The 14,669-nt window shown below is 43.4% G+C and overlaps 1 protein-coding gene across 1 annotated transcript in view; it reads left to right on the top strand.

Annotated features, from left to right (window-relative positions):
- Positions 1-14,669, top strand: part of ABHD17C (abhydrolase domain containing 17C) — a 61,928-nt gene that overhangs the window by 4,396 nt on the left and 42,863 nt on the right. The window contains exon 2 of the mRNA XM_025215243.1: positions 7-542. Coding sequence (XP_025071028.1) covers positions 7-542 — 536 coding nt within the window. The remainder of the gene's footprint in view (positions 1-6; positions 543-14,669) is intronic.

Below are 14,669 nucleotides of genomic sequence, written 5' to 3'. Positions count from 1 at the left end.
CGGGGGGGCCGTGTGCTGCCTCTTCGGCGCCCCCCCCTGCCCCAGCCGCATCGCCGCCAAGCTGGCCTTCCTGCCCCCCGAGCCCACCTACACCGTGCTGCCGCCCGAGCCGCAGCCACAGCAGGAGGCTGGGCCCGGGACGGCTGGGCCGGGGCCGGGGGCCGGAGCAGGGCCCGGGGCCGGTGCCGGGGTGGCGGGGACACCGCCGGGTGTGGGCACCTGCAGCCTGCACCTGCGGACTGGCAGTACTCGCAGCGGGAGCTGGACGCCGTCGAGGTCTTCTTCTCCCGCACGGCGCGCGACAACCACCTGGGCTGCATGTTCGTGCGCTGCGCGCCCGCGGGCCGCTACACGCTGCTCTTCTCGCACGGCAACGCTGTGGACCTGGGCCAGATGTGCAGCTTCTACATCGGCCTGGGCTCCCGCATCAACTGCAACGTCTTCTCCTACGACTACTCGGGCTACGGCGTGAGCACGGGCAAGCCCTCCGAGAAGAACCTGTACGCCGACATCGACGCCGCCTGGCAGGCCCTGCGCACCAGGTACGTGGCCGCGTGGCTCCTGCGGCAGCGGTTAGGTTGCCGGGTCCAGCACCCTGCTGCTCTGGGCGGGGAAGACGCGGCCTGATGAGGCGGAGGCGTTGGGCTGGAAGGCGCCTTTTGGAGGTCGTCCAGTCCAACCCCCTGCCTGAGGGAGGATCATCCCCATCTGGTCCTATACGCGTCCGTCATCTACGTACAACTGCCGAGGGTGCGGAGGAGGGGGCTCTGTGTCCCCCTGCCCTGCCGCCGACCTGCTACGGTGTCTGTGTTTTCAAGGCCTATTTGGAGACTCCAGCAATGAACGCCGTATGAGGAGTGGGTTGGGCTTTGTTCGCAATCATCGTAGGATGTGGAGGTCTAGGCTTCTCGGGCCTTGTCTGGGCTGGTTTGACCGCCTGTGACTAGCGGCTGAGGTAGCTGCATTGATGGCTCGAGAGAAGCTTTGACTTGTAGTGGTTGAGCTCGTCTCGGGTTGAGCTCATTTAGAAACAGTCGCCACTCAATCAAAGCGTGAGGTTTGCGTTGGTGCAGTTACACTGGTTGACCAAAACGGGACTAGCGTCAAACCTTGGGCAAGGCTTAGGGACCAAGTTTGAACATTGTTGACAAAGGAACCATCAAACCTTAGGGGCCAAGTCTGAACGTAGTTGGTGTTGACCAAGGAACCAGTAACTGCTGGGTGTTTCAAGATGAGCTCCCAGAGACAGCCATGCTAGTGACTGAGGTATGCACCTGCCCCTTTGGAAATCTGTGAAATCGCCTCCTTGTTTCGCGTGGGTCAGGTTGGTCGGACAGGCTTCACAACCCTGCTGACAGGCAGACTGTCCACAGCCACAAGTCTTTCCTTTCCCACCCTACAGCTGAAAGAGTCTGGTTACACGGCTTTTGCAGGGTGGGAGAGGAAAAAGACTTGTGGCTGTTTGATATTCTGCCTGTCAGCAGGGTTGTGAAGCCTGTCCGACCAACGTGACCCGTGTGAAACGAGGTGATTTCACAGATTTCCAAAGGAGCAGGTGCATTCCTCAAACAGTCACTAGCATGGCTGTTCATTTGGTCTTCCTCTTGACATGGAGGATTTGGGGATTGAAGCTACCAGGCTAAACTACCAGCTTGCCTTAGGCTGTTGGCCTGTGGGGGTCCAGTGCAAAGTGTGCTGCAGGGACAGAAGAAATGGATATGGGGAAGCTTGCCCCCTCAGGTCTCTTGTTTTGCTGTCGGTATTTTACTTGTTTGGTGAGCATGCTTAGTTCAGTTTCCAAGTTACTGAGGAGCATTTTGAGAATCCTCATATTTTTTTTATTTTTTTATTTTTTTTTTTGTAATTGGCGACTGGGTAAAATTATAGAAACAGTGCTGGGAACAGGGACTGGAAAACGGGATGTCCCAAGTGGGTGTGGTAACCACTTGACTACGGAATTGTGCGCTCCCTGGCCTGGTGAATGAATTCTTTGCTCCACGGTGGCACAACTTCAGTGGGGAGTGCGCTGCCTGTCCCACTGTGATTGGGACACTCTTTGGGTGTGGGTTTGAATCTCTTTTAGTTTCAACATGGAGGTGACATCTACCCTTTCTTGAATGAGTTCTCTACTTACTGGATGCTGAGACAAAGAGGCGGTGATGGTGAAGTCAGAGAGAGCCCTACTCCACTCTTTAAAAGAGTGGGAGGCACCTGTGCTGCAGGTCCCAGATGAAGGGTAACACCGTTCTGTAGCCATGCAGGAGGTGCTTTAACTCTAGAGAGCTTTCAGATGCACCCACTTGTTTAGCATTTCCTAGCAGCTGTATTTTAGGCAGCTTCTTGCTGGGTGTGCAGGCTCTTGGTTCCTATCTGAGGTGCTCTGCATGGGGAGCCAAAGCACCCAAGGCAGAATGTTGGGTTCTCCTCTCTCGGGTGCAGATGTCCTTTTGAGATCCAACATGACTTGTTTCATGTTTAAAAAGAGGGGAAAAACCTACTTGCCTGTGGCAAGTGGAACTCGCTGATCTAAACGCATCTTGTGGCTTTCTTTAACGTATACTTGATTATCTGCCCCCCAAAAAACCAACCAAACAAACAAAACCAAAACCCCCATGTTACTTTTTTATTTCCTTTTAAAAAGTAATGTCTGTTCATTGAAGGAGGACCTAGTTTGTGCACTTGAACCTTTCATATCTTGATATTCCATTTATAGATTCCATTAAAATTGGCAAAGCTTTGGGGAGTTAAAGAAAATGTTATAATCAGCTTAGCATTTTTTTGACACATGTTGATTCTGGCCGAGATGCATGCATCTCGGCATGTGTGTGTGTCTACTTTGATTTACTACTGGAGAGGAGGAAATGGTCCCTGGTGAACATGTGTGATATTTGTTAAAAGCATCAGATGCTACCATATCTAAGCTCCATGATTGGGGGGTGGGGAATCTGAGTACGAACTAAAAGGGTATTTTTTAAGTAGCTCTGGCCAGCATTTTCTAAGCAGAAGAGTGACGCTTAATGTGACTTCAGTCAATTTTACAGCCACAATGTAGATTGATAGCCAGCATTGCAAGAGGGACAGTTGCATTGCAGTGGCGGGGAAGCCAATCTAACTGTTGATGAAGTTGGAACCCATTTGTCACTTAAATAAATCTGTAACAGTACAGTATGGGGATCAAATCCCCCTTGAACCTTAGATGGTGTCAGAAATTACTCCAATGGAGTCAGCCTGTGTCTTGATTGCTACCTTTTTTTTTTTAATTTCCATTGGTCAGTAAAGTGGCCATATAGTGTGATGAACTCTATGGCTAACTTAAACCAAGTCCTAAAATGTGTCGTTTCCCATAGTAGCTAGACTACATGAAGTATTTAACAATCTCTAGTGGTTCAGTAAATCTGCAGCTCTTCTGAAGTCACCAGTGATGCTCTGAGAATTCACCGTCTCAAAACGCTACAGGTTTGCAAGTCGACTCTTACTCACGATTGCTAGTATTGGTGATGTTCAAAGAATGAAGTATTTGACTAGTGTCAGATGAAACTAAGAGTAGTAGTCATGGAACCTAAAGATCACAAAGTTGTGCTAAATACATCTGTAAGAAGGGAGCACTGAATACACATTTGAATTTCTCTCAATCTTAGTTTGGCAGTCCCTTGTAAAGTGCAATTATACAATTAATTTTAATAAAGTAGAAACTAATTAAAAAAGCATATTAGGCATATTCTTCAATTATTAGACTAATATGGGCCTTCTTCCTTCATATGGCTGACTCAGAGCAACAATTTATAAGCCCACTTTAAGGCTAGTTAACAAGTCTAATGCTCTTGAGGAAATGGACTGCATCTCTGCAATGCCACCATCAGATTTGTATAGCTGGCAGAGTGTCATGAGGTCCATAGTTTGATCAGGGTTGCCACAGTCACGTGGGCCAATACGGGTCTTAACATTTGACTCAGATGTGAGATAAATTACAACTGTCAGGAACTATAATGACCCAACTATGACCAAGCAATATGTGGGTCAGTATTCTTGACCGTATTGATCAAGTCATGGGAATTGGGTTTTCTTTACCTCTTCATATTTACACAGTACATATTGAGCCATCAAACTTTATACAATTAATGTATATAAACAGATTGCATTTTAATATTTTATGTTTGAATAAGTAACGAGTGGAAAATAAAATGCATGAAAAATAATTTCATTGTGTTCACAAATCTTTCTTCAAACATCAGTGTCAGCTATTTTAGATGCATGCATGCACACTTTTAGCATACATTGGGAGTAAAAATTCTATCTTTTAGTTGATGGTAAGCAAAATAATCTGGAATACTGGTGAGGGTTTTTGCCCAATTATAAATTTTAAAACAGCAACTGTCCTTCAGTCCAGGGCAGATGTTTGCAAGTAATTTATAACTCTTTAAAATGAGTTTATAATAGAAATCCATTTGTATCTTTAATTGTAACAGTGATTGCTAGGGCCCCTGTAATTATTTTGTGCTCATAAACTGAGGATTCCAGCTCGGATAAATCTGCTTCCAGTTGATTAATGTACATCCATCCAGCACCTAAATGCTGTTCACTGATAATTCTCAGATTTATAGGTTCAAGTGGCATTTTTCTATGGCTAGGATGCTTTATTTCAGTAAGCTCAGTCTATTTTTGGTTTTTATTTGCATCAGAAATAACTGAGCATGATAGAAGGCATTTTACATCTTGTGTTTTGTCATGGGGTAGATGGATTTTAATTGGCCTTTGCCTTTTGTTGATTTGGGTCAGTGGCTGCACAGAATGATTCCTTTTATTTAACTTATTAAATATTTTACCAGTCTTTTATCTTATTTTTAAGTAGATTTATGGGCAAGACACTTATTTACAATTACTTGGCTTGGTTATGTTGTTTTTAAATCCTTGTGCGCAAAACCATGACCGTTTCCCCTTTCCCCCTCCCATCATTATTCTTTGTTGTTTTTACTATACTTCAGGCAGTTGCAGACTGTAATGCTTGGAGGAGATGTAATAGGCATACTGTTGCTTACTGTGATCATCATGTTTAATTAAATGTCTTGGTTAAATCTCTGAGTTGAATTCTGTGTCCAGTTTCACTCAATAGAAAATAAATTAGACAAAATTTATAAAGTGACCTCATGGGTCCTTGCACAGTTATTGATCTGATTATTGAAGTGAATGATGGATAAATCAGAATCGATTCCCTCCTATTCTTCATGGTTTTCAGACAGTGCTAGTGTGATATGGTGACTGAGAGATGTTTTAATAATTGAATCGATTTGTACGGTCTCTCTATTCCTGAGGAAGGATTTGTGAAGTGATTTTAAAATCCCACACATAGGAAAGAAGGTTTTCTTTTCCCAAAATATTTGATTCTGAAGTATATCTTCCAAGTATAACACATCAGTCGATTATCTGGTATGCTGTGAAATGTATGAAGGGAATATACTCTGTTTATGAAATGCTTTTGAGTACCATTTTATGTCCCTAGCTAGTGGGTTATGAAATACTCAGATGCTTGTTCTCACTGCACGATATAAACGGCTCTAGTATCTTCCATTTTCAACAATCTTTTTATATACAAATAGTGTCAAACACTTTATGGTAAGACTTGTATTTGAATTGTTGAAAGACTTTATCAGAAAATCTGCAGAACAATTTATTTATGTACGTCTTCTCAACCCGTAACACAACTGCAGAACAATGCTACTCCCGTTTATATTGCCAGTCAGTAAAGATCTTCTGGTTTTCTTCATCCATATGCCAGCACTGAAGAAATCTGACTTTTTGACATAGAATTCAAGAGCTTTTGATAAAGAGGTTATTTTCCTTTTTATTTAGGTTTTATGGTAAATTTGGAACTTTCCCCTAAACAGAATTTGGGTTTTTTTATGTACTCTTGAATTTTGAAATGTCACTGTATACAGGGTACTGAAGAACAACAACAATACTGGTTCTTTCCCATCCCTCTTAGTTCAGTTTCCTTTTGCCAAATGTCTTGCCAAATTTTGGAGCTACTTTCATATAAGTTAGAGAAGGTTTGTAACTAGCATAGCAGGTAATTTAGCGGTCTGTAATTTATAGCAATTTTAGTAAATCAGAAGGGAGATTAATTTGACTAGAAAGTTATAGCCCACTTTGCTGTTGGTTCTTTTGCCAGTTATTAATGGCTGCTATTTTTATCAGAATTACACTCCTATTTTAATTTCATTCTTGTTTGAAATCTTGTCTTTACCATGTCATTTGGTTGAGGAAAAACAATCCTCTAGTCAGTTACTTAATCAGCATAATCCATTAAAATCCTTTTTAGAAACTAGCTTGGAATAATTTTTACTTCTCTTTTTAGAAGCTAGTTATTGGGACATGTTTATAATGTGAAGATGGTAAAAACTCTTTAAACATTCTGGGTTAACTCCAATCTTCTCTCAAGCATATGTCTTTGGAGTAACTTGTGTTGGAAGCAATCTCCCTGGTCACAAATGTTCTCCAAGAGTATGGTATTGGTGTAATTTGATCATTTGAAGCACAGCTTTTGTTTTTCTTTGTTTTTTCCAGTACTGTTTTCGGGCAGTCATTCTAGTACTACCTACAAGCTGCACCACACCTGTTTGTATCTCTGAAATGAGTTGTGCATGTCATAAGTGAACCAGTGAATAACTAATACGTAGCAATAGCTGAGGGTTTTTATTATTATTACTGCTGTTAAGATACTGGTTTCAGAACCATAAAAATGCATTTACATCAGCTACTTCCCTGTTCTTGGTTAACTCTTGTTCATCTGAAGCCTTAAATCTCTTGATAATGGGGAATGGGATGTTACTTTCTCTGTATTGGGGTTGGATTTTCCTCCCACTTTTGATGGCTATTATAAAAGTTCCAACAAATGGAAATTTTAGTGTTTTCCCGTACCTTCTTTGGCATCTGCTTGTTCTACATGCGTTATTGTATATGTAGGATAAACAATAGGATTATATTGTACAAATATGGGGTGATGCAATTCTAATGCTATATTATATGGGATTAGAATTGCATCATCCCATATTTGTATATAGATACATAGGATAAAAAACTTAAGATTCACACTTAATGCCTTTTATTAATAATATAATACAGTGTATACACTGTCTCCTATAGTATATTTCATTTCTGGTATTTCTAGAGATCTTGGTATGGTAGCTACAAGGGATTATATGATATGATCCTAGAATTTTGGATAAATGATCTTCTTTTCTAAAATCTAAGAAATGTATTCCTACACCATGTTAAATAGTGCAGTTGGAATTGCATTCAATTTTATTTTGTTTTACTTTTTTTTTTTTTTTTTTTTTTTTTGAGCAGTCTAATCTTTTTTTTTTTTTTTTTTTTTTCTTTGAGCAGTCTAATATAGCTGACTTTCATACAGCTACACAATGAGCACAGTAATTCAAGTTATTTCCATGGGGGAGAGCACAGAATCCTTAAAAACAGTGTTCTAGGAAACATTTTTCAATAAATATGTGTCAGGTGTCACCTTGTATAGATTCCTCCCTTTGACTTCAGCGACGAGTTTTTGATACTTATCAAACCTCATTTCAAACATTTCTATCAGGATTGCACCATTGCAGCAGACAATGAAAATTTAAACTAAACTTCTGTTGCCTAGAGTGGCTTGAAACCAGCATTGCTTTTATTCACTGGTTAATGATAATCAAAAGAGAACTGAATTTGACTTTCATGTTTAATTACTTTGGGTACACGCAGTCTTTCAGTTCAGCAGCCTGAACTGCATGAGTTGGTCATCTTAGTTGATCCTGCCATCATAAAAAGGTCATGGGTTTGTTTCCGACACGATTACAGCACTGAATGTAAAGTTCTCTGAATGGTCCTGGAGTGTGCCCCGGAGCCTTACTGAGCAACTTGAAGTAAAATTCTTCCTTTAGTGTCATACAATGGATTAAACGGCGAGAAATACATGAGGAAGGTGAAGGAAAATGCATGCCTTTCTCTTTAGTAGAGAACCGACATATGACCTTTCAGGATACTTGTTCAACAGAACATCAGCATAAAGTGGCTAGCTCGTAGGGTATGAGAGAGACTGATTGCAGCATTTAGACTGGAGTGACCTGACAGTATGTGGCTTTGGGCAGCAGCTGTATAGACTAATGGTTTTATTTATTTTTAATATAAAACTGCATGCTTTGACATACCATGTTACCTTGGAGTGTCTTAAGTGCTCAGCTAAACTTACAGTTGCTCTTTACTTGTGGGCATTTGTACACATGCTTGTGCTGCAGCACGCAGTTGTATAAGTGGCAAAATGCGCATCCGCACGGAGAAAATGGTGGCTTACTTTTGAACACCTCAAAGGTGTGTTAGTTCACAACCACATCACCGCCATTTTCTGCACGTGCTCAAGTAAAACACGATTAGTAATGTTATGTGGAGCCTCAGAAGCAAGAATACACGGATCACGAACTTTCACTGGCGGGGGTGGGACCCTTAAAACCACAAGGAACATATGGGCTGGCTGTCAGCATCCGGTTTTTGAGGACACACTGACGCTTTAAAGGGGCTTTTTCGGAGGGAGGAAGCTGTAGAAATAAATCGGGCAAAAGGTTTTTGTGAGATCTGCATTTCCTTAAGTTTTTCATGGCTGCATCAGTCCACCAGCCTCACTATAGAAAGCAAGTTGTTAACACTGCGCTTGCCCCCCGGCCCCTTTTAGGTCTCTTTCTGTTCTACAATTCTTCTAATGGGTTTTTTTGACAAGTGTACATAATTTTGAGGAAATGTTGTCACTTGCTGCATGAAGTTTAATCTCTCTCTCCCTCGCTGTTTGGAGTTGCTGATTCAGGGAAGTCTTTAAAATAGCATTTTTCCCCACCTTTAAACTGTGTAACAGGTATGCATGAACAGAATATCAGAAACCTAGCTTGTGAAATGACTTCTGGTGAAACGCGCAAAGAATGTAGTCATCGCAAAATTATGTGGCGCTTATAAATGGGCGGACGAAAGAAACTCTCCCAACCTCCCCCACAGGCCAACAGTACATTAATGAATAACTCCCTCCCCTGCCCCCACACCCTTAAGTAAAAATTTAATCAGTCTCCAGGTGGTATGTATTCATAGTAGGCTTGGTTTCTTAGGCACAAAAAATGGGTAGATTTCTTTCTGGGTGTGGAGTAGCTCTTTAAATACTGTAGAGCGCCAAACGAGTGTGTGCCTGAGGCTTACCTTGTGGTTACAAAAAAATGCTGGCTGATTAGTGACTGCTATGTAGGTCTTGCATCTGCGTGTTCCAGCACATAATACCAAAACCACTTTAACTTTAACTCTGTTTGGCTCTTCCGTATTACTACAGGAGCATGCAGCAATTACAGCATAGCAGCTACCCCTCCCACTGAATCAGTTAAATTACCTCCGTCCAGAGCCACATTGTATTCAAAAGTAACTTGACATATAAGGAATTCAGAAAGGTATCATTTCAAGCTCCTACAAGTGACTCTGCTTTTCCTAGGAAGGCAAGCTTCGTTGAGTAGACATGATATCTTTTATTAGACCAGCTGAATAGTTGGAAAAAAGTTCTTGGCAAACTTTCAGGTGCAGTCAGCCTTCATCAGGCATGGGGAGTCTGTGCTGGTCTGAGACTCCAAGAAATGAGAGAAGCTAAAAGTGTGGAGGGATGGGAGTGAAAATGTAAATTGGCAGAAATTAGGAAGACAAAAGGCAAAGCTCAGGGGGAAGGAGGAAGGGAAGAGAGCAGGGGAAAAGAGAGAGAAAGGTTGGGGGGGATGCATTACAGTGATGGAATACAAGGTAGAAAAGAGGCTGTCAGTGAAAAGGAAAATAGTAGGAGATCAAGAAAACAGAACTGAGAGAAGTTCAAAGTGTGACAGGATGTAGTGAAAATATAAATAGGTAAAAAGAAGAAACCAAAGGTGAAGCAGGGGAGAGAGGGGGGGAAGAGAGTAGGGGAAAAGAAAGGTCAAATGGAAATATTACAGGGGAAATAATACAGGGTAAGAGAGGCTCTCGGTGAAGAAGGAAATAGTAGGAAATAAGGGAGACAAAGGGCAGAAAAGTGGGGGAAGGGAGAAAAGGTGGGGGAAAAGAAGAATGTAAGAGGTCAGGCAGGTACCTGATGAATCAGATGTCAGGCAGGTTGTAATGCCTCATAAAACCAATGCCTGTGTTGAGTCTGTGATTTATTTTGTATCCAGTAGATTTATGAAGTGAAGTTTGTAGGTTTGTCTACAAAAGGTGTTTTGTAAGTTCACTTTGAGGATTAGAATTGAGAGATGGGAGAGGGAGCGGTTGTCCTGTGAGAAGTGTGCCCCCGCAAGTAGTCTAGTATTCCTGGTTTTGATAGATTTCCAGTGTGCGTTCATTCTGGTGCACAGTTGTTGTTGTTTGGTTTCTCCAACTTTTTCCATCAGGGCACTTGGTGGACTAGATGAGAGATTACCATTCCTGGATCTTACACCTGCACCTCCAGAAATGTAATGGTTCTGTTGTGGGGTGTAGTTATAGTGGGGGTGGTGGAGACGTGTTGGCAGGTTTTGCATTTCTTGTCCTGGCACGATCTGGATCCACTGGGTGTGGTTTGGGTCATAGGGAGTTTGCTTCTGGTCATGAGGTTAGCGAGGTTTGGTACTTGTTTGAAGGCTAGAATGGGTGGTTCTGGAAAGATCTTTTTAAAGCTCATGCCTGGCTATGCCTGTACACCAACAGAGCTACAACCAAAAACCCAGCAACATGGAAGATAAATTCTTCTCCTTACTTGTTAAAAAGGAGCAAGAATTCTGTAAAGAGCTTTAAGAGGAGGAAGGAAACTGCTGTAGCAATGTGTAGTTGATTTGGGGTGGGGGTGATTATTCATGATCTGCTATAACTTTACTTGTTAGTGAAGGTTGAAAGAGTTGAAGGCACTTGTCAGCTTGAAAGATGCGACTTGTATGAATATCCATCCTTTTCTAATGCAGCTGTTATGAGATCCCTGCCTCTACTCACTTTGGAAATATGAAGTGGCCACAGATTTAAACTATATTAGTGAAGAGCCTGTAGACTAATTTTTTTAAATAATGTGAAAAAGAAACAATGGGAACTTGGCTTGCATCTGTATTTACATGCTAGGGGGGTGGTGTGGGAAGGGGCGGGGAACCCTGTATGGTACTAAAACACAACTGTTGAATTCACAAATAACGATGTTTTACCTGGCACATGTCAGATGAAGCCCCTCCTCTAACATTACTGAGAGGTTGGTACTTACGGTAGTAGCAAGAAGCCTTTCCCTGACCCAAGCGCTCAGGTGCATGACAACTTCATCCTGTTCCATGATGCAAAAAATCAAGCAGTTGATGGAAATGATGTATTGGCTAGTGTGGTCAATGTACAGACGTAGCTTCTAGCCTAAAGGATTATGTAAGTTACCAAATGCTAGTCTCTGACAGTCCTGTTACTAAACTTGTGTATTGAATTTTTTTTATTAAAGAAGGGATGTGTCTGTAGGTGATGGCTGGCTGGAGGGACATAAAGTGCTGGGAAGATTCAAGCAGCTTTTGGGAGGAATTCTGCTGAAGTGAGGATGGAGACTAGATGGATAAATGCAAGGGGTCCAAGTTAAGGATGAGAAGCTTGAACATGATGCAGAAAATAAGAGTAAAGGCTTGCATTCAGTCTTGTCTAATTAAGATGCACTTCCCCTATGAAAACTGTAGGACTGAGGACATGGGGATGAGCTCTGTGTTTGTGTTTTAAATATACCCAGATAGAACTTTATTTGTACGGGTGCACCAATAAATTTTTTTTTTTTTTGCTGATACTGATACCTGATGGTTAACCAACTGTATTGGCTTATGCCAGTCTGATAACCAATATTTAGTACTAATACAAGGCACTTTAAACTACTGACATAAATAAGCCTTTTTGGGGGGGGGGGGGGGTGCTCAAGCAGCCTCCTACATCACATGCGTCCTGGTACTTTAAAAATGGGGGCAAGGGCACTTGAACTAAAGCTCCTCAAATGAGCTTTAGTTCAAATGCTGCCACCACCACTTTTAAACGCAGGGATGCTGATACATAAGATTCTGTGTCACTTTAATTAGAGTGGCTGAGAGCTGCTCTAATTAAAGCACCCACCCCATCCCTGGAGCACATGTAAAAGTGCTAAGGGGCAGAGACTTGAGCCTTCCCAGCAGGGCTGAGGGGGAAAGTGTGATCCTTCCTGGCTGTCCAGGGCTGGGTGGTCTCTGGGCCAGGCTCCATACTCCTCCCTTTGCCCAGGGCAGGGTGATGGGACTATTCTAGGCCTGGAGAAAATGGGTCATTCCTCCCCTGCAGTCGGGCCCCAGGTCCTGGGAGCTGGACTCCAGCAGGGGGAAGGGCCCCTTTCCCTTATGGAGCTGCTGCTGCCAAGGGCAAGGCAGGCCTCCATGCCCTGTGGGGGAGGCTGAATGGACCCGGCCCCAGGAAGTGCAGGACCTGGCTGGGCTGAGGACAAGGTGACACATGCCCACCTCTTCTCCCTGTTCCCCACTCCTCCCTCTCCACCGTGGCCAGAGCACAGCCAAGAGGGGTGAGGGTAGACAAGCTGCCTGCTGTAGGCTTGGGGTTCTCTGCCCTGCTGCCTTTGCCCTAGGAGCCCCAGGTTGACCACACATCCCCTGCCCATGTGGCAGTAGGAGGCCCACAATGGGCAATCCATATCTGCCCTGCATACAAATATGGGGGGTACATGGCCCCCCCCCGTGCCTTCCTTTTGCGGTGGTGCACACAGCCCCTCCTAACTTCTTCCCCTCCCCCCCCCCCAACATCACCTGGATGAGCTGCCCATGGCTGAGTCCTGCTCCCTGCCCCGGCCCTGGATCCCATATGCCCCCTTAACTGGGTAGCGCCCCCAACCCCTACCCTACTCCTGTCCTCAGAGGGTCACGCCCCTTCCCCTCCATAGACTTACCTGCAGGGAGCTGATCTCCATGCTGCCTGGCTGTATTCCTGGCCACACGCACGTGGGCCTCCTGCATCCTGCTCCTAGCAGCCCCAAACAGGACCCATTGCAGGCTAGAATGCTGCCTGCCTGCAAGGGGAAACCTGCCTTTCCCGAGGAATCTGAGGGCCTCGGCCCGAGGGGGAGGGGGAGGGGGGTGGGGAAGAGAAGAGAGAGAGAGCCCAGGTGTTCAGGGCTCTGGCCAGAAGGCATAATTATTGGTCAGCATTATTGGCTACAACAGCCCCCAAAAAGCCAATAGGTGATAATGTCATTTCCCTCTTATTGGTGCTGATCCGATAGGCAACCAATATACTGGTGCACTCTTACTTATTCAGCTAACAAAAGACATGGTTTTTCTTAACTGCTAGCCCTGATGACCCTGGCATCTGGTAATCAAGCTAATAGTTGCCCTCCCTCCTTTGCCCCCAGTTTTAGGTTGTTTTGTGTGTCTGGTAGTTGAAATACAGGACTTTGTAAATGGAGTGGATTTATATGAGAGATGAGGAAACTGCTCTCTGGCATTAAAGAGCACACATTTTGGAATTAATAGCACACAGGGAAAGTCTTTTAAGGATTGGAGAGGAATATTCAAGATCACCTCTGAACTCCCTAATTTCTAGAATTTCTCTGTATAAAACAAACTCTCTGGCATAACTTCGGGTTGGCTGCAAACAATCACAGTAGGATGCAAACACAGCCTAGAACTTATTTGGTGTAACAGGCTGCCTGCAGATGTGGGGGAAAAACAAAACCTTGCTTTACTTTAAACTCAGCATGTTCCAGCACTGATCCCAGTTGATGCCCAAAAGAGGCATCATACTAGTTGCACCTGGCTTTCCCAACATCTCTATAGATCGGGCACTTTAGTGGGGCTTTTTGGCATTTTTATCTAACAGCTGATTGAATCCGCTTTAGCTTAAAGTGACAAAAAAGACCTGCTGAAGCACCCGATCTATACAGATGCTGCAGAGCCGGGTCAAACCAACGCGCTGCTGCTTCTGGTAAAACTCTTTAATTTTTTTTTTCTTTTTTCCCCACATCTGTTAGCACCCACAGTGGTTTAGCGATGCCTTTCCTTCATCCGTCTCTACAAACAATAGTACCAGGAGCAGTGACACACAAAACCAAAGTAAAGGCTTTTGTCTCAAAGACTTCCTTTTGTAGCAGTGTATGCTGGCTAAAGACCAGAAGAGGCAAAGGCAAACAGTGGTCATATCAAACAGCAGAATCTAGCCAAATAAAAAAATTGAGGCAAAGGCAGGTAGCTGAAACGAGTGCTTTCAGATTCGTAAGAGAATCTCAGTGTTGCGCAAAGTGCTTCTGCAGTAGTTCAATGAAGTAGTTTGCAGATAAGGGATCTTCCACATAGGTGGAAGCCAGATGGAGTCATTAATGATAAATGTGAGTGTAATAGGTAGGGTTTTATTTAAGCTAGGTAAAATATTTGAAATTGGAGGGAAGTACTTAAAGCATCCTTCATCTCAATAATTTTTTTTTCCTGTGTTTTAAATTCAAGCTCCTAACTGTCCTGGAAGTGAATTTCTTATAAATATGCATTTGGTCATCAAGGTGAGAATATATAGTATTTATTATCTTTTAAATATGTTATTAATGTGTTAAAGTAACTCATTTTGCAAAGCTACATTTCTCTTTTCAGGAAAATCTTAGCATGCTAGCAGGCTAAGATGTGTGTCTT

This window comes from Alligator sinensis, unplaced genomic scaffold (assembly GCF_000455745.1).
Source record: "Alligator sinensis unplaced genomic scaffold, ASM45574v1 scaffold1318_3, whole genome shotgun sequence".
Taxonomy (NCBI): domain Eukaryota; kingdom Metazoa; phylum Chordata; order Crocodylia; family Alligatoridae; genus Alligator; species Alligator sinensis.
The sequence above is the reverse complement of the archived record's forward strand: the minus strand, read 5'-3'. Positions and strand labels throughout refer to the sequence as shown.